The following is a 20,351-nucleotide window of genomic DNA, read 5'->3' on the forward strand; positions in this document are numbered from 1 at the left end:
AAAAGGAGCAGAACACTAGCTAAAAAGGTAAAAAAGGAGCAGAACACTAGCTAAAAAGGTAAGGAGCAGAACACTAGCTCAAAGGTAAAAAGAGCAGAACACTAGCTAAAAATTTAAAAATAGCAAAACCCTAGCTAAAAATTTAAAAATAGCAAAACCCTAGCTAAAAGGTAAAAAAGGAGCAAAATTCTAGGTAAAAAAGAAGCAGAACCCTAGCTAAAAGGAAAAATAGCAAAACCCTAGCTAAAAAGGTAAAAAAGGAAAATACTAGTTAAAATGGTAAAAAAAGAAAAGGAGCAGAACCCTAGCTCAAAGGTAAAAAGAGCAGAACACTAGCTAAAAATGTAAAAATGGCAAAACCCTAGCTAAAAAGGTAAAAAAAAGAGCAGAACATTAGCTAAAAATAAAAAAAGGAGCTGAACACTAGCAAAAAGCTTAAAAATATGACAGTTACAAGCTAAAAGTAGCAAAACACTCCTTAAAAATTAAATGTAGCCAAAAAAGTTACGTAAAGGGAACAGTTTACAAGCTAAAAGTAGCATAGCACAAGCTGCAAGTATCAAAACAGTCCCTAAAAATTTAATGCATCCAAAAAGTTATGCAAAGGGAATAGTATAAAAGACCTCAAGACGAAAAGGAGCAACAACGTAGCTAAAAACAGTAAAAAAGTAGTAAAAGTCTAGTTAAATGTATCAAACTAGTATATCATTAATTAAAGCTAAGAGATACAAAAAGCTAACTGAAACTATCAGAAGGCTAGCTAGAAGCTAAAAGTAGACACTAGCTACAATAGGCCAAAGGCTAGCTTAAAGCATCAAAAGGCTAGCTAGAAGCTAAACACAGAAAAAGCCTAATTAAAAGCTATACTTAACTAAAGCCCAACTAAAATCTAAAATTACCAAATCAGCTAAAAACTAATAGAAGCAAAAAGCTAGGTAAAACTATCAGAAGGCTAGCTAGAAGCTAAAAGTAGCAGGAAAAAAAGTAAGCTGAGGGACATTTTAACAAAAACAACGTTTTAAGGAGTTAAAGAAATTGTGTCTTTTTATGGAGAAGGTGTTTGTAAATAATGTTCTGAAAAGTATATAAGTCATAAAACCTAAAGGTCAGCAGGTATCTCCTGAATGAGCCAAACGTTTCGGCATGTACAAAAAGAGGAAAACATTATTGTGAACGCTGGTTTAACATCGACAACCTTCTTCTTGTATCTTTAAAACTTTTCGTTAGATTAAATACTGCTCATTTAGTCTGTGCCCCGTGTCAGAAGACGAGCTTCGCCCTCGGAGGGGAAAGGTCAGACAGAAAGAGGAGGGACATCGCCTCCGCCAGACGCAAGTCCAGACCATTTCTGTCGTTTATCATCACCCTCTAATATCTGCTGCTGCGAGAGTCTGTGGGGGAGGAACACTTAACAGATGAGAACTTCATCTCATCTGAGCGCACGATAAAAACACTTATGTCAAAATAAAACACAGCCTGCCTGAGCTGGGGGGAGTTTACAGGTGTGTAATAATTCGATGTTGCACTTGTTTTGTCAGATTTCTCACCGTCTCTCCAGATTTTTAAAGATTAGAAAAACAAAAACCAGCACGAGAACATGGGTTCTGACCTTGATGTGTCTGTTCATGGCGGTGGACTGCGCAGCCCTGACCAGACCCTCCAGCTCTGCACCGCTGTAGTTCTTCGTCTCCACGGCGAGCTCCTTGATGTCCACGTCGCCCGACAGCAGGTCGTGTTGGCGCATCTTGGCCGTGTGGATGTTGAGGATCTGAACGCGCCCCTTTTCATCCGGTAACCCTGAAGAAAGAACGGGAAAAAAAAAACGTTATTCTACCAAACTCAACTTCGTTTTAGATTTATCTCGTGGCTTCTAAAAAAGGCTCAAAGTTAAAAAACGTCAGTGGCTAATATCTAAAATTAGCCAAACCACAACTAAAAGCTAATTGTTGTAAAACTGTAGATAAAAGCTAAAATTTGGGAACTGCCTTCCTAATATTAAAACTTGCAACATCGTAGGTGCGAGCTAAATGGGGCAAAACCTCACATAACTTAAAGAGCTGGACTGTAGCTAAAACTTCATTGTTGCTAAAAGCTAATGGTAGCAAAACTGTCATTAAAAGTTAAAATGAGCCAAAAGATAAAAAAAAAAGCTTCAATTAGCAAAAGCATGGGAAAAAACTAGACTTAGCAAAACTGTAGCTAAAAGCCCAATGTAGCTAAACAGTAGCTAAAAGCTAAGTGCAGCATGACTAACTAAAAGCTAAATATAGCAAAGCAGCAACTAAAAACTGATTGCAGTCAAACTGTTGTTAAAAGCTAAAATTAGCATAACTATAATTAAAAGCCATAATTAGCAATACTATAGCTATAAGCTAATCGTAGCAAAACTGTCAATAACAGCTTGAGTTAGCAAAAACACATAAAAGCTTAAATTAGCAAATGCATGGGTAAAAACTAGACTTAGCTAAACAGTAGCTAAAAGATAAATGCAGCAAGACTAAAAGCTAATTAAAAGAAAATTTGTTGCTAAAGGCTAATTGGGGTGGTGGTGGCGCAGAGGTTAGAAGATGGGCCTGCGATCGGAAAGTCGCAGGTTCAACTCCCGGTAGCGTCAACATCAAAATGTGGGTGGAAAAGGTGGAACACCCACACCTGTCTCCACCCTCATTCGCCCCACCCTGGGCCCCTGAGCAAGGCCCTTAACCCCCGCCATCTGCTCCTACACAGGTCTCTCTTGAAAATGAGTTCTCTGGCTCAATGAGACTACCTGGATAAATAAAGGCTAAATGAAAACAAAAAAAGCCATAATTAGCAATACTGTAGCTATAAGCTAAGTGTAGCAAAACTGTCAATAAAAGCTTAAATGAGCAAAAACAAAAAGCTTCAATTAGCAAAACATGGGTAAAAACTAGACTTAGCTAAACAGTAGCTAAAAGCTAAATGGAGCATGACTAAAACCTAATTAAAGTAAATTTGTTATTAAGGCTAAAATTAGCATAACTGTAGTTAACAGCCACAATTAGCAACATGGTAGCTATAAGCTAATTGTAGCAAAACTGTCAATCTAAGCTTAAATTATCAAAAACAAATAAAAGCTTCAGTTATCAAAAGCATGGGTAAAAACTAGACTTAAAAGCCTAACATAGCTAAATGGTAGCTAAAAGCTAAATGCATCATGATTAACTAAAAGCTAATTGAAATCAAACTGTTGTTGAAGGCTAAAATTAGCATAACTGTAGTTAAAAGACAATTAGCAATACTGTAGCTATAAGCTAATTGTAGCAGAACTGTCAATAAAAGCTTCAATTAGCAAAAACAAATAAAGGCTTCAATTAACAAAAGCATAAATAAAAACTAGACTTAGCTAAACAGTAGCTAAAAGCTAAATGCAGCATGACAAAGGTAATTAAAGTAAAATTGTTGCTAAAGGGAAAAATTAGCATAACTGTAGTTAAAAGCCATAATTAGCAACACTAGCTATAAGCTAAATGTAGCAAAGTCATAACTATAAGCTAATTGTAGCAAAACCGTCAATGGAAGCTTAAATTAGCAAAAAACATAGCTAAAATTAACACAATTATAAGTAAAAGCTACAATTAGTAAAACTGTAGGGAAAAGTTAATGTCGGCAAGTTGTAACTAGTAGCTAAATTGTAGCTAAAAATTAAAAAGAGCATAAGAAAACAAAAATAATATACGCTAAAGTAGATTTCAGAAAAAAACAATTGGGGGAAAACCTTCACAAGCTATGTGTATTTTTATATAAATCTTTGAAAACAAAGTTAAATGTTTCAAAAAGTACAAAAGTTACAAATACTAAAACCCACAGCATCGAGCTGAACATTGGGATCTATTTAAAACTAAAGCACAAAATATGCAGAAGCAGTCGGATTACAAACAAACGACATAAAAGCTTTTGCAAGATTAAGATTTGAGCAGCAAGAAAAACAAAAAGCCGGTATTTGAACTTTTTCGGTTGTCCAGCGCGACGACAGCCGAGGGCTTTCTGCGCTTCAGACTGGAATTTAACTGTTAATGTCTGAAAACAGCAACAGATGAAACGGTTCTTTTTTCTTTAACGCTAAACTCAAAACACTCGTTTGTAACCGAAGCAAAAGTACCTCCATCTAACAACGTGCTTACATTACCTTGGATTAGAATATTCAAATAATTACTTTAGCTCGTCGTGTTATGGTTTATTTGAGATGAATCTTCATTCCGGCTCAGTGACATCAAGCGCTTGGAGTAAAGAGTGTTGTTCTTACCGATCTCCATCTTCACCTCCAGCCTTCCTGGCCTCAGCAAGGCCTCATCGATCAGGTCGGGCCTGTTGGTCATGCCTGAAGGAAGCAGGAAGAGGAAGAGGATGAACAGCGGCGATGAGATGAAGGGCAGATGTTCAGATTTATGCTGCTTTATATAAACCCAGACAGAATGTGCGTGGTTTCACCGATGACCAGGATGTTGTTGAGCTGCTCCACTCCGTCTATCTTGGACAGCAGCTGGTTGACCACCGTGTCGTGGACGCCGGTGCTGCCCGCCATGCTGCCGCGCTGCTTGCAGATCGCGTCGATCTCGTCCAATATGATGATGTGTAGGCCGCTGTTGGCGCCGAGCTGCACGCCGCACACACAAGAGGAGGACGACTGTGAACGAGCTGCTGGCTTAGAACATGTGCAGCCACGAGCAGGGAGGTCTTCTCCACCCACAAACACAACGTTTACATCAGAACCACGATTTTAAAAAGTGCCAATGTGGAGAAGTTTCAGACGCACTGCAAAGACGCAACGTTCATCAAAAACACAAAGTGGAAAGAGTCTCTTAAGGTCTGCAGCCGTTTTGATCAAAGAGCCACTTCTGCTGCTTCACTCGTTAAACAAAACAACGGTCATGATCAACTGGTGGCTCATGGGCCACTCCGAGTTAGCAGGAGGGGGCTTTTCTGACCGCTGGGCGTGACAATTTAAAACTTGTAATCAATAATTAATTTAAATATTTATTCATAATTTTACATTTTGGGACAAAAAGTAAATCTATGATGTAAAGTAAAAACTTCTAGTTTCTACCTTTAGATGAAAATTAGGGATGCACGACACTAGATTTTTGGCCGATTGCCAATCTTAAAACTTATTTGGTCAATAACCGATACGAACATTTTTTTTCTTAGACCTACTTGCAGACACTACACAGATTTCTCCACTGTGGAATTAAAATACTACTTTATTCTACATAGTTTTTGTCAGATTAGCCTGCTAACAAGTGCAGATGCTAAAAAGAGGGCTGAAAATGATGTAACACTATATAAATGTATAATATATATATTAAAAAATACAGCCTTTTATATTGGCGAGTTATTTTGATGGCATGGCCAATGTCCGATATTTAACTTTATCGCTAATATCGACCGATACCGATAATATCGTGCATCCCTAATGAAAATGAAAACGGTGAACTCTGCAGGCCTATGTGGTCTTTTCTGTGAGGAGGAATCAAGTATCACACTTTGAAGCATTAAAGCAAAAAAATAAAAAATAAAAAATAGTAGTGTCACTCAAATATTTGCAGAAAATTGGCAAAAAAAACTGCCCAATGTAGCCAAACCCAGAACAATTAAATGTCCATCAAGTTTTGAGGGACTAAAGAGCTTCATGTGGCCCCAGAGCCACAGGTGCAGACCCCTGTTTAAGACCTTATCATGTGTATTCTGGTTTTGAGGTGAAAGATTATAAAAAACAAAAAGTTTTAAAAAGATAAATCCATCCAGGTGTGACTGTGGAGTAAGAGCGCTCAGGTAAGTGCTCCTTTAGCTCTTCATACAGTCCTCATTATCGGAACGCCGTCATCGACTCCACAACTTATTTCAGAAATTAATGGAAATGTGAACATTTCTTAACGTCAGCTTTTTTTGAATCAGAGGTACAAAGTTAAAGACTCAAAAAGACAATGATTAAATTTTTGTTTTTTTACTTACAAGCTGTAATTTCAAAAAAGAAACTGAAAAAAGAAAACGTCTCCGTCACAGAAATCACATTTGTTGACCTACTTTTAGCCACTTCGGCTGTTTCCGTAAATAAACAAACACTCTCTGGCTTCTGGTCACAAGTTTGGTTTAAATTTTTTTATTTATTTATGAACACGTGACCCCGTGAATATGAAAAAAATAAAATAAATCAGATAAGTTCCAATAAAAGGCTTCAGTTTCTCTGTGAGCTTTCTGTCATTTATTTAAAGGTTGTTTTCGATTTGTTGATTCAACTTCTTCCTTTTAATTTGTGCCGTTTTGATTTAACTCCAATAGAAAATGCAGAAAACTGTGACTTGTACAGTGGCTCAAACAATAATCCTAACACACTCACGGGGGTCCAGAGAAGAGCTACAGAAATACAATTTACTTTAAAAGTGATCGACAATCTTTACATAATTTTCAAGTCCTGCGACTTAAACGCCAAAGCAACTTATTTATGAATTTTTCCCCATATTTATAAACTAATTTTAGCTGATATGACAGTTTTCGTTCATTCTGGCTGAAAATATTTAACACTTTTTATTTTTTCCCCTCTCTGTACTCCGGTGAAGTCAGACGCGTTTCCCGGCGCTCCGTGCTGTTGTGCCATGTAATAGGTAAAAGTGGCGATTAATGACGCAGTCGGCTTGCCATACAATGCCACTGCCTGGAGCAACCGAATCAGCTTCATTTTTGCTGCGTCGCTCCGGCGAAATGCAGCTCATCTGACCATTAAAGTGAATTTATTAAGGAAAAGTTAGACTGAGACACACCTTTACTATAATTTTGAGCAAACAAATAATTGTTTTTAAGCGTTAAACTTGTTAAATTGTTGTTAAAGTCCTCCCGTGCACGCTCCCGCCATTTGACAGCCCATCAGTTTTTGGCACAACACCGGCCCTCATTTCCTGGTTGTCAGTGGTGACACATAATATGTGCAACATAATTATGTCTTTTTCCACATTGTTAGACATATTGGGACTGATGCGACTTATAGGGCGGTGCAGAAAATACGGTATTTAAAGTATGGCAAGACTTTTAGTTAAATGGCGTATTCTTGAGCAACAATCAGGGCCACAGGTCATTATCTTTCCATCTTCAGAGCCGTCAGCTCTGACGTAGCATTTAATGCAGGTGTGGGGCTGCGTGTGTGTTTAGTGTGTGTGAGGCCTAATAAAAGGTCAAGGAGAGCCCAGCCCCTCATTAGGTGGTGCAGAGTGAGGCCCGGCGCTCGCGTCGCCTCGTTTAAAACAACAATCTGCTGCTTTTTCATCTCGTCGCTCCACAAACACGCTGCAGAACTTAAAAACCTTATTACAGCTGCATCTGGATAAAGGACAGATCTCTCCACTACTGAGGACATTAGCCCCCCCCCCGCTGATGAAACACTGATCTTTCTCATAAAGAATGGGGAAGACGGTCCTGAATACATTTTGTGACAGCTCCATTAGTTTGTTCATCAGCTGCATCTCTGTTTTGGTGGGGAAGCACCTGGAATGAAAAGGGGTTGTTAAACTCCTCTCACCCTCTTCTGCTCCTCTTCTGCGTCAGCGAACAGCTTCCTGACGTTGGCCTCCGACTCGCCCACGTACTTGTTGAGAATCTCGGGGCCGTTGACGATCTTCGGCTCCCGGGCCTTCAGCATTTTGCCAATCTGTCGCGCCATGAGGGTTTTACCGCAGCCCGGAGGTCCAAACAGCAGGATCCCCTTCACGTGCTTACAGCCTGGAGACAAACACAGTTAAGAGAACGCATAATAAATAAATGCTTGAAATACAGTGAAGTTTAAGCATTTATTTCTGTTAAATTTGATGATTATAATCTACAGCTATCCCATAAATATTTGAATAGAACAGAATAGAATATATTATAAAAAAATGTTGATATTTATGGGTAAATTTACACATTAGAACAAAGAAATAAAACAAGTTTTTGTTTATAAAATATAAACACTGAATTATTTATGAGGCCTACCCTTTTTATATTTGTGGAAAAACATATTCTAATAAATAAAATGAATAAAAAACATAATATGCCACTTTGTTGGATAATTATTTGTGATTTAATTAATTTCTTCTAAAAAGGTAAAATCTTCATTTACGTCAACGTTTTAAATCTCAAAGTTTTTCAGAATGACTTTAGTAAAAAGCTTTTATATTAATCCACGTGCAAAAGTGCATTTAGCTTCTCTCCTCTCAGCAACTTAAAACGTGTTAAAGATGCTCGAACGCTTTGGTGGTTTCATAAAACAATTAACACAATTTGGATTAAACAAAATCTGCTGGCACAAACTGGTCCGCAGGATCTGCTCCTTGTATCGTTAGTAGCATTTTTCCTATTTGTGTAAAAGTGATCAGGAAAATGCGTCGTGCCATTCAACCCCTCGTGTTGCAGCACGATAATGCACGGCCCCATGTTGCAAGGACGTGCACGTCGCCCATTGCTCGGGATGCTCTGGATCGGCAAACATGACCAGAGCTCCAGTTCCTGACAATATCCAGCAACTTCTCAGGCGTTGAAGAGGAGTGGACCAACGTCCCACAGGCCTCAGTCAACCACCTGATCAGCTCTATGAAGGAGATGTGGTGGTCACACTAGATCCAAACTGGTTTTCTGACCCCCCCCAGGACTCCCACAATACAACACGTGTGGTTTTTTCTTGTGGTCAGTCTAACCTGTGCCATAATCATGCTGTCTAATCAGCATCTTGATGCACCACACCTGTGAGGCGGATGGATTATGTCGGCAGCGGAGAAGTTCTCGCCAACACAGATTTACGAACATTATTTGAGAGAAAAAGGCTTTTTGTGTATGTAGAAAAAGTCTTTGATCTTTGAGTTCAGCTCATGAAAAAATGTTGCGTTTAGATTTTTGTTCAGCGTATTTAAAGTCCAAGTGTGTGAAGACGGAGTTTTCCACTTAACCCTGTTCTAAGTGCGGCTCGTTTTGAGGCCTTTTGCACCTGTTTGGTGACATTTAGCCCAGACTAATTGCGAAGCCCCAGATAAGCATCTGAGATGCCATTTAGTGCTGCTGAGGGAAGAGCAGCCGGGCCGACAGGTGGGAGACTGAGGGAGAAGAAGGCCTGGCTTCTTCAGTGAGGCGGGGTTCTTCGGTGTTGGTGGTTCGGGAGACGAAGCACTGACGCTTCTGTCTTCTTTCACCTTTCTGGGAGCAAAGGGGAGACAAGGTGAAACTTTTCCTCCAACAAACACACACGTCTCTGTCACCACCTGCCGCTCTGTGCCTACCAATTAAAACTTTACCCTTAGCGGGGTGCTCTATCAGGGCACGCCATCTCATTAGGACGGCCAGCTGGCTGCAGCCAAAGGCCAACTCCTGCACACGACCACCCGACTAAAGGTCAGCTCACGCGCTGCAGGACGCCAAAGCACGGAGTCGGTACGAGCTTCAAGTGTAGTGCAAAGCTCCGAGGTCCTAACAACAGGTTTTCACAAGACTTGTGGGTCTGGGAGCAAGGATTAGGACAGACGTGACTGTGTGCAGATGTGGGAAGGAAGGGTTCTGTAGATGAGTCACAAAGAGGTCTACATGGTGGTTTTCATTAGAACAAGCTGCTGAGCTTTGGGAACCGAATCATCGTGTAATCCGACAGCCGTCAAAGGTTTATTAATGCGTGTGCAGAGGTTTCTGTCAGGGGTTTAATCACGGGTCGGGGCGCACAGAAAGGACACGGGTTGACCGTTTGATCGCTGCCAGTTTTGCTCATTCAGAAGGTGCAACAATCCTCGGAGGAGTTATTTAGTTTGCCCTCATGTTGATTCGATGATTAAACACCAAGTGAATATAATAACTGTAAGCACACGAGTTATATTTTGAAGGTACAAACCTGAGATCACTGGGAGACGAGCACCAATTCTGCAATAACAATCGTCTTTTCTGCTCGTTTTGTGAAGAAACCACGAGCTGCATCAAATTACACCAGATTATTGTGATATTTTGGCTGGGGATTATTAGATTTTGCACATTTATCTGATTAATTAACTTGTAAATGGCACTAAGGAAACTACGGATCTTGCTAATAGGACATTAAGCTATTTTGGCAAGTGCTTTCCACATTGAACATATAGGGGTGAGCTTCCCAAATCTCTACGTATCTTTTTTGGGTTTTAGTGAATTCGTCTCAAAGGAGTGCAGAAAAAACCCTCGATAAATCCCGTGCTTCATAAAATGAGACACTTCTCTGCTTGGTTTGGGTTTTAAAACCAAGAACTGCTGTTTTTATGAGCAATGTTTTGCTGACATCTACTGTACATCAACGTTATGAGGAGAAAAAAAAAGACAGAAAAGATGCAGTCTATTAATCACATCTGTTCACGGTTTGATCTTAGGTCTTGCTGCCTTCTAAGTGATCCAGACAAGACCGCTGATGTTCTGCTTTACTGATAAGCTTTGATCAAATGAGCACTCTGGCAGTTTAAGGTTAGATTCTACTGCTTGGATCTGTCTCAATCCTGGGACGTTCTGCTTAACATCTCATTTATAATATGCATCCATCCATCTTTCCATTATCTTTACCCGCTTCTTCCTGTTTGGGTCATGGGGATCACTGGTGCCCATATCCAGCAGTCACTGTGCAAGAGGCAAGGGACACCCTGGACGGGTCTCCAGTCCATCACAGGGACAAATGAGACAAACAACCATTCACTCTCTCACTCACACCTAGAGATAATTTAGAGTTACCAGTCAGACTAACATGCATAATAAATGAACAGAAATCAACAAACTGGGTCTTCAAGTTTGGATTATTATTTTTTTGACATAACATGGCGTCAGAGGCGGGATTCCTCGTGTGGTTCTTGCCATGCTCACAGCAGACTGAGGCCTACCCTACAAAACAAAAATGTTGTGAGGGCCTCAACAGACAGGAATCCTGCACCTACCAGGTGAAGAGGTGTGAGGTGAGACGCTTCAGTCTGATCGACAAAACGAGCAGCTGGGAGTTTATCGATTTTGGGGCACATGCGGGTTAAAACGGACACATCTGGACATGATGAATGTTGGACTTGAGGCTGCACAAAGCGACATAGCTCAGGTGTAGGAGGGGGACTTTGAATTAATTTCTGGTAGTTTGAATGCCTCCCATCGCTGCTGCTCACTAAAGGTCAGATTCTATGGCAAAGGGGAATTTGGGTGATTGGTTGGTCCTCTCTGCTGCTTTGTGCGCAGACTTTTTATTTTATTTTATTTTAAATCTGGTCAGCTGCTTGATACCTCCTGCTGCAGGAACAGAATATGCTTTTAATTGCGATGGTAGGTTCTAGTACCGGGGTCATATAAAATATAACTCTATATTTATGCTGTTGGAAGCACAAAATTAAAAAAAAGATTTTATGAACTATAGCTGCGTACAGTTTATTTATGGCAGACACGAATGCAGAGGAGGTTCTTCCACCAATTGAAAAAGTTCCTGCAGTCCAAAAAAGTACCTAAAAAGCAGAGGAGGAACCCCTCTCTGCCGTTTCACCTCCATCTTTGAAGTTCTGCATCAGACACAGTTTAAACTCTGCTGGGGTCGTAGTCTTTGCATTCTGAACCCAAAACACTAACTTTTATTCTTTCACACCCCCGTCTCTTATTGGACCTTCAGGTCACAATGACAGTTTTAACAAGTTCTTCTTGACGGAGTTGGACCAAACTGTGCTTCAAAGCAGGGACTTCGAACCTAAATCGGTGCAAAAGATCCCAAAGCTTTTAAAGGTTTTACAACAATTCATTTACACAGATTTGCAGGTAAACGTACTGTTGAAGTGTTTCCAAGAAAGAAAAAAGACGAAAACCTGCTTTTAAAATGAAACTTTTTGGAAACGACGTTAACGAGGCTTCCAGGAAACACCTCACGCAAAACTCTGAGGAAACCATCTGATGTTCAGGTTGAGGTGGAGAAAAACTCCAAATAAATAAATGATGGAAGATCTGAGGAGAAAGAGACCTCACCCATCTGTTCAACGATGTCCGGAGGGAAGACTCGGGAGGCGAACGCTCGGCGGAAGATGTCTGAAAACTCCTTGTCGAGGCCTCCGATCCCCATCTTCTCAAAGTTCCAGTCTGGGCTGATGATGGACTGACGAGCTTCTCGGGTTTTAGATTTCCCTTCAGGGAGAAACAAAAATCTGAGCTGCGTGTAAAAGAGACTGCTCCTGATCATCACAAAAGGACGCAGCACACGTCATTAAAAGTCAAGAAAACACTGAAGTACGTGTAATAAAGTTAAAATGAAAGTGGAAGAACTTTACGGATAGCTGTAATAAAATGCAACATCTCAGGAGGCTCAGGTCAGTGTCTTTCTGCACGCCTGTCAATCAAACATGAAGCTGCAAACCTGCTTTCATTTATGTAGAGCGCTCTCTTGTGGAGACGAACACAATTACTTCAGAGGATTTTAATGTAAAACTTTAGTTTTTTTTATTGTGTGAACACTTTTAAGCATTCACACTATTGTTTTACTGTTTATATTTATTATTCCGACTTCTATCCATATTCCGTAGGTTTTTCAGCGCGATTCTCGTCCCGCAGTTTTTAAGTATAAAATCGTTCAGCTCCTTCAGGAGAATGATGTCATGACTGCTGCTATTGGTGAAACGTTAGCCTTTTTAAATATTTAGCCTTTTATGACACTTTGTTCTCTCATAGAAAATGAATTGAGCTCATTTTACATCCTTCAAAATCTTTAGATCTGTTTACAACCTTTTACTGCTCCTTTCACATTTTGTTCTGTTTCAGCTTCTTTCAGCTTCCTTCTGCAAATGTAAACTTTTTTCAGCTACTTTCAGCTGTTTTGTGCTCCTTTCAGATTATTTCTGCTAACTACAACATTTTGGTGATTCTTCTAATTACTTTATGCTAATTTCAGCTTGTTATGCTCCTTTCTGCAAGTTTCAGCATTTTCTGATATTTTAGCTACTTTTTAGCTGTTGTATGCTAATTTTAGTCTTTTTAGCTAATTCCACATTTTTTGCACTAATTAACTTTTTCAGCCTAATTCAGCAAAACTGTGCTCTCTCAACTTCCTTCTTGTAATTTAAGCTTTTTTCCTGCCTTTTTAGCCAATTTTCAGCTGATGTTTGCTAATTTCAGTTTTTCCACATAATTTCCACTTTTATGTGCTCATGTCTGCTTCTTTCAGCCTAATTGGGCAAAATTGTGCTCTCTCTACTTACTTCAGCTAAATTAATCTAGTTCTACACTTTCAGCTAACTTTTAGCTTTTTTTAAGCTAATTTCAGCCGTTTTCACATAAATTCAATTTGTTTTAGTAATCTGTACTACTTTCAGCCTAATTAACTTATTTCTGTTAATTTCAGCTTGTTTTTCTCCTTTCAGTTTATTTCTGCAAGTTTCAGCCTTTTCTGCTATTTCAGCTACTATTTACTGGTAGCTATTTTGTACTAATTTTAGCCTTTTCAGATAATTCCACATTTTTTTGCACCAATTTCAACCCTTTTCAGCCTAATTCAGCAAAATGTGCTCTCTCCATTCCTTCTGGTAGTTTAAGCTTCTTTCTGCTTTCTCAGCTACTTTTCAGCTGATTTTTTTTTTTAGCTCATTTCAGCTTTTCTCAGATAATTTCAACATTTTTGTGTTAATTTCTGCTTCTTTCAGCCTAATTGGGCAAATGTCTTTCTGCTTTATTCTGCAAATTTAAGCTTGTTCCATCTTTTCAGCATTTTTAGCAAATTGCAGCTGTTTTCAGATAAAATTAGTTTTTCATGGTAATCTTTGGTACTTTCAACACATTAACTTATTCATAGTAATTTCAGCTTGTTCTGCTCCTTTCAGCATTTTTTCTACTAGTTTCAGCTTTTTCTGCTATCTCAGCTACTATTTAGCTATTTTTATGTTAATTTGAGCTTTTTTAGCCAATTCCACATTCTTTTAGATAATTTCAACTCTTTCTGCTTCCTTCTGGTAGTTAAGCTGTTACTGCCTTTTCAGTTACGTTTCAGCCATGTTTAGCTAATTTCAGCTTTTTTTTTTTTTTAGCTAATTTCCTCATTTCTGTGCTCATTTCCACAAAATTAAATCTAATTCAGCAAAAATGTGTTCTTTCTGCATTCTTCTGCTTGTTATTTCATTTCAGCTATAATTCAGCATTTTTTTTTTAGCTAATTTCAGCTGTTTTTCAGGAAGTTCTTCAGCAATAAGCATTTTTGCAGGGAATGCAGTTTCTCTCGTTAAGCAACAAGTATGCTGTGGTTTTATCAGCCGAACGTATCCAGCAAATACAAAGTTTCAGATGATTATTTCAGATTAAGAGTTATTGTTCAGTAAAAGAAAAAACTGCCTCAACGACCAAAACTCACCTGACAATAAAATGGCAGAGTTCTCGGACTTCTCAAAAATCACCTGACTGTTGGCCAGCAACAAACCAACCTGTACACGGAGGAAAGAAAGAACACGATTGCTTCGGCTGATGACAAAACTCAACGGTTCAGACAATAACTGATTTTTATTTGATCGTCTCCGAGGACAAAAAGCACCAAAGGAAAGTGTGTGGAGGTCGTCAGCTGTGAAACCCTTCAGGTACCTTCTTCCTGTAGCCATCAGAGACGGGTTTTCCCTTTAAGATGCCGGCGTCCATGGTTTCGATGTCTTTCACCACAATGTTGAACAGCTTATCGATGAAACTGAACACCAGCTGCAAGAGAGAAAACTGGGTTAGAATTGAAATACGCCCACACGGACATGACTTGAGAGCGTTCAGGAGGACCTGCTGTCCTACGGTGAAGGCCTGGTTGTTGAAGAGCTGCAGGAACTCTTTGGCCATCTTGTCGGAGTCGTAGGGGCTGCTGTCGACGGACTTCTTCTGCAGGAAGTCGATCTCCACCGTCATGTTGCTGATGCAGCCTTTGGACTTGTCGAACTTGTAGTTTGTAACTGCGAGGAGGGAAAAACGCAACGAGGGGAGTTCAGCGCCGGTCATTAAAGGAACAGTCTGGCCATTTTGAAGTGGGGTTTTAATGTGAAGGTTATGAAAAGTTATAGGTCTACGGTTCCTTGAAGAACGTCTCCTTTCATAGTGGCAGGGACCAAAACACCGAACCCAACAAAGCAGCTCGACTCGTGTGCAACCCAGTACTGTTAATGGTTTTAAATAAATGACGCAGGTCTACACGAGACGTCCATTTTAAGAGTCTCTTGCTTTTCAAAGCGACGTCAAAAAGTGTTGAAGGCGAGATGAAGCTTCTTGTTTTTCTGTGGATGTGGATTGTATTTGGACACCCCCACCCCCCACCAGACGAAGACGGTCTGATAAAAGCCCGGATCATTCCTGAACATCACTTCGGCCTCAGGGAGTTCAGGGAAAAGTTTGATCAAAGACGAAGCTCGGAGGTTTTCTGGATGTTGGCCAACCTTTGGGACAGATGTGCAGTGACATCACTCACCTGTATTGTCACGGTGTCCCCCCCACCTGCAGGGTAAGCCACATTCCACAAAGCCTGTGTGTCACTTAAATAAAATCTTTGCCCCGTAGCCACATGTCTATGATTGGAAATCAGATTTATATTTTCAGCAGATAAAAGTACCGTATTTTCCGCCGTATAAGTTGCATCAGTACAAATGTGTCTAATAAGGTGGAAAATCCATAAATACGTTGCATCTGCCATGAGTCACCGCATCGCGTTTGTTACGCGTCACCGCTGACAACCAGGAAATGTGGGATGGTGGTGTGCCAAAAATCGATTGGCTGCCAACTGGTGGCTGCAGGAGCGCGCACGGGAGGACTTTAACAAGAATGTAACACGATTAGCACCTAAAACAATTATTTGTTTGCTCGATTTTTTAGTAAAGTTGTGTCTCAGTTGAACTTTTCCTTAATAAATGCACTTTAATGGTTAAATCAGCTGCATTTCACCGGAGCGGTGCAGCGAAATGAAGCCGATTCGACGGTTGCTCCAGGCGAGCTGGACGAAGGTAGTTATGGCAAGCCGATTGTGTCATTAATATCCACTTTTACCTATTACATGACACAACGGCATGCCATACTGCTTGAGTAGCGGCTGAAAATGGTAGCGTTCAATATTTTCAATGTCAGAATGAATTAAAACGGTCATCTCTCAGCCAAATATTGGTTTATAAATGTGGGAAAAATCCATAGATAAGTCACTTCGGTGTTTACGTCGCAGGGCATATAAATTATGCAAAAAACTGTGACACGGTAGACCTTTTCAAATCAGGCTGAGGAGAACTGTTTGGACTCTTCAAGGTCTGAAAACTATAAAGTCCTGTTTGTCAGAAGACGACAATTTAATGTCCACAAAATTCAGGAGAAGCGGTGTCATCTCCTTAGATTTGACAGTTTTATGAAGTTTCCCTTTAATAAATCTAATAGAGAGACACAATAATACATAGGTTTGTATTCTTTGTTATTCAGTTTCAGTAACATTTAGGGTGAGTCTGAATAGAAAATAAGTGGTGTCGGCTTCCAAAATGAGACAAAAATTAAACATTTATTTTTATAAGATTCAAAAGCAACTCCCACAGTTCAGCCTGCATACAACAGAAATGTGTTTTAGTCCAATTTCAGCTGATTTTTAGAGTTTAGCTGCTCTGTTTCTGGTCAGAAACGTTAAAAATGAGTGATTAGGTTCAGTTTCTGTCACATACTGCCCCCTTGTGGACAGAAAGGTGAAGCGCTGTGTAAAAATACCCTCCGCTCACCTCTGAAGTCATCTCCAAGAACAATGCCTGCCCATTTTCTCTGTAAGCAAAAAGCAAATCGTTAAGTAGTTGTTTAGTAGTTTTCCTAATATTAAAAACATGTTTTGATGCAGAGAATGTTGAAAAAAGAAGAAGCATTTTTCCACAAAACGACCAGACAGAAAACAACAACACGTTTATAAAGATTCCTCTTGAACTGGTCTTATTTTACCAAATTTACTTTTTAAGAACATAAACCATTTAGATCCCAGTTTGATTTTTATTTGTACAAGTTGGTTCTGATAAAGAGGATTGAGAGAGTTTCCATGACCAAGATAAAATAAGACCGTTGTGAGGAGGTTACAGCGGTACCTGTGTCCTGGAGGAGAGCAGGCAGAGAAAAAAGAGCAGCAAAAGACCGACTGAGACAAAGAACGCAAACAGAAACTCATACAGGTCAGTTCATGAGTTCAAGAACCAGAAAATCAACATCAGACGAGTGTTTTTAAGTAAAAAAAAGCCGTTCCATTAAAGCTGAAACGTTTTCAGTAAATCTGTATTTCTGAACAGCAGCAGTCGGACACGCGTACCTGCGGCAGGCTGAAAGCGATGCTGCCGACGCTCACTTCAGGGTGCATCCTCAGCGTGAACACAAACTCGTGTTTGTTGTTGTACACGGCAACGTGTCTGCAGAGGAAAACAAGACAACAAACACAAACCGAATGAGTCCCGAAGAACAAACACACTAAATTAGACGTGTTCATTCTTCAGCTCTGTGGCCGTCACGTGAAAAATAAGTCAAAACGCTAAAATATCAGGAAAAATTATATTTTTTATCCTGGTGACAAACTTCATATATCTTAAAAAATATTCCAGTTTTATTTCTTTCATAGCTTGGGAGTTATGAGGACTTTACATCCAACTACAAAAACTGTTTATTAACATGTTTTGTTCATGATTTTAACACCTTAACATGCATCCTTTTAAGCAAGAAAGCACTTTTTTAATTTCATGCAACAAATTTTTAGAATAAAATCTTAGAATAAGAAATTCTGTTTTGGAAAGATCCTGAAAATATAAAACTATGTGCAGATTCATGGAAAACGGAACCGTTAGCGCCTGGTGTGCGTGTAGAGGATGACATCTTGAACGAGGACGACTCGAAAAGATCATCTGTTGCAGGCGTTCACTCAGCGGTTAGCTCCTCAGAGTTTTATTTAAAACCAGCCGCAGACAGGGCGACGTGTTCAGGAGAAATATCTACTTACTGCTCCAAGTTTGGCTCCTTTTCATTAATGACAACACAGTTGGTCAGAGACAGCTCTTCTGTCGGGCATCGAACCGCCTTCAACGTCTGGAACAAGGAAAGAAATCAACAAACGGTGACTCCACTCACAAAGAATCAACCAGAAACGTGAGATTTAAAGTAAAATAAACAGAAATACTAAAAACACATATTTTAATTTGTTCACTCTGCTGCCTTGTTCAGAAAATCAGTCTTTTACCAATTTGTTAACATATGTAAGATGTGAACTATTTATCTTGCATGATCTGCTAGAGGTAACCCTGACACACAGTCACGGCAAAATGAATAATTATTTCATGTTTTAAATATCCAGCACCTCTGATTTTTAGACTCCGCACCTTAAATCACAAAAACATCTGCATTAGATTTGACAAAAAATATGGACCTAATACTTTGTTGCTTCAGGACATGTAGGAGCTAATGTAGGAACAGAAGATTGATCCATATATACAAGCAATAATACAAAAGAGACACTTCCTACTATGTCTAAGTTACTAATACTATAAAGGAAAGTTTGTTGAACAAAGCACAGTACGTTGCTCGACAAAGTCCATGATCACAAGTCAGAGCTGCAGTTTATGACACCATCAACGTTAATCCCATCAGGTCAACATTTAGATGTGAAAACTGTAAAATATAAACATTTTTAATGTAGGTCTATATAACCTGAACAAACCAGCTGGAATATCAAATAGTATCAATGTTTGTCGCCATCACTTGGCCTATATGGTGGTTACTGTAGGAAATGCTTATTAATTCAGCTGCACACGGAACTACAAACAACTATTCTGAACAAACTTGTTTCAAAGTTCTTATTTTTGTTTAGTTTATTTAAAGCTCTTCATCCAGTCCACCTGCTGAAAGGGACAGACATTTAAAGTGCAACAAAGAGCACAGTTTAAATTTGTGACATGAATAAAACCTTTTCGACACCTAATGTTGAAATGATTAATTCCTAATTATTATAATCAGAACAATGAAGTCATAAAAATAACTGTTGACAAACAGAGTTATTTCCAGCTCAAGCTAAAGTCAAACATCTCACCAGGAAACCAAGACAGTTGTTTACATTTAACATCTTTACGAATTATTTCATGACCATTTCTACACATTTTAGGTCACGAAATTATTTGACAATTCCTTCATTTTGGTGTTTCAGCTCCAACGCACCGGCGTTTCATTTACAGCCATTAGCATCATTTCATTCACAGATTTTAAGTAACCTCTTGGGACGGCACGAGTTGGCACTTTATTGTTAAATAAACACACATTACAGCTTTTAGACATAATTAAAGAAGCGAGGGAAGTGACTGCCAGTGGCAGTGAAGCCGGTCATGAGATTCGTCTTCCGGACTGACTGCTAACTTTTGAACAAGTGATTCTGCGACACTGGCTCGTGAGCTGCTAGCTAACTTTACGTGTCAAAAAAAACTAAAACTTTTCAGATTAAATGCAGGTGTTAAAGTATTTTCCCTTCGTAGTGAAACTGTTCTTGAGGTTCAAATATTTTACACTAAAATAAACTCACCCGTGTGGCCATCTTTGTTATAATCTTTTAACTCCAGTTCGAGAGAAACTGGACATCAGAGTTCCGCAGCAAAACAACGACAGAAATGACAGACGTACCAGGAGGCGGAGTTTGTGTACGTGGCTATACGTCATCACGCACGTTACGCAGAGGAGGTAACGGCCGCTTCCAGATATTGTATGGCAAGCCCTTTTCCTTTTAACATTAAAAGGGCTTGCCATAACAGGTGCTCTTTTTGTAACTTGTACTGTACCTTTAAAGAATATTTAACTTTGCTTACAAATATTTTTCCACAAATATACATTTAAAATTTCTTTAATCAAAAAAACTTATTAAAATCAGCTTGAGTATACAGCTATTTAATAAGCTTTTGAAATTTAGCTAGCTTTTATTTAAACTTGTTGCTATTCTAAGTTTGTTTCAAGCCTTTTGCCATTTTAGAATTTAGCTAAACTTTTGTTGATTCTTAGTGTTTTGCTACCTTTAGCTAGCCTTTTTGAAGAATTTAGCTTCGAGTTCAATTTTTGTTTTGCTTTTAGCTAGCATTTTGCTTCTTTTAACTTTAAGCTTGTATTAGCTTTTTGTTAGCTTTTAGCTTTATTTTGCTACTTTTGACTTCTAGATAGTATTGTTGCTTTTATTTAGCCTTTTAATACTTTTACATTTTAGCTAGTCTTTTCAACTCTTTACCTAGCCTTTTGCTACTCTTAGCATCATACACTTTAGCTTTTAGCTAAACTTTTTCCTGTTTCTAGCTAGTGTTATGCTTCTTTTAGCTTAGCCCTTTGCTGCATGTAGGTATTCAGCTACACTGAGCTAGTATTTTGCTACTTTTGTATTAGTGTGTTAGAAT

The 20,351-nt window shown here is 39.2% G+C and overlaps 1 protein-coding gene across 1 annotated transcript in view; it reads right to left on the reverse strand.

Annotated features, from left to right (window-relative positions):
• Positions 1-19,573, reverse strand: part of LOC119423829 (vesicle-fusing ATPase) — a 31,035-nt gene extending 11,462 nt beyond the window's left edge. The window contains exons 1-12 of the mRNA XM_037691243.1: positions 19,499-19,573; positions 17,933-18,018; positions 17,255-17,351; positions 16,686-16,725; positions 14,734-14,900; positions 14,551-14,661; positions 14,327-14,396; positions 11,962-12,117; positions 7,529-7,728; positions 4,450-4,615; positions 4,265-4,339; positions 1,610-1,797 (exon numbers count right to left, since the gene is read on the reverse strand). Of these exons, the coding sequence (XP_037547171.1) occupies positions 1,610-1,797; positions 4,265-4,339; positions 4,450-4,615; positions 7,529-7,728; positions 11,962-12,117; positions 14,327-14,396; positions 14,551-14,661; positions 14,734-14,900; positions 16,686-16,725; positions 17,255-17,351; positions 17,933-18,018; positions 19,499-19,510 (1,368 nt within the window). The 5' untranslated portion in view covers positions 19,511-19,573. The remainder of the gene's footprint in view (positions 1-1,609; positions 1,798-4,264; positions 4,340-4,449; positions 4,616-7,528; positions 7,729-11,961; positions 12,118-14,326; positions 14,397-14,550; positions 14,662-14,733; positions 14,901-16,685; positions 16,726-17,254; positions 17,352-17,932; positions 18,019-19,498) is intronic.
• Between the last annotated feature and the right edge of the window lie 778 nt (positions 19,574-20,351).

The sequence above is a fragment of the Nematolebias whitei genome, chromosome 17 (genome assembly GCF_014905685.2).
Source record: "Nematolebias whitei isolate Nwh7 chromosome 17, NemWhi1, whole genome shotgun sequence".
Lineage (NCBI taxonomy): Eukaryota > Metazoa > Chordata > Actinopteri > Cyprinodontiformes > Rivulidae > Nematolebias > Nematolebias whitei.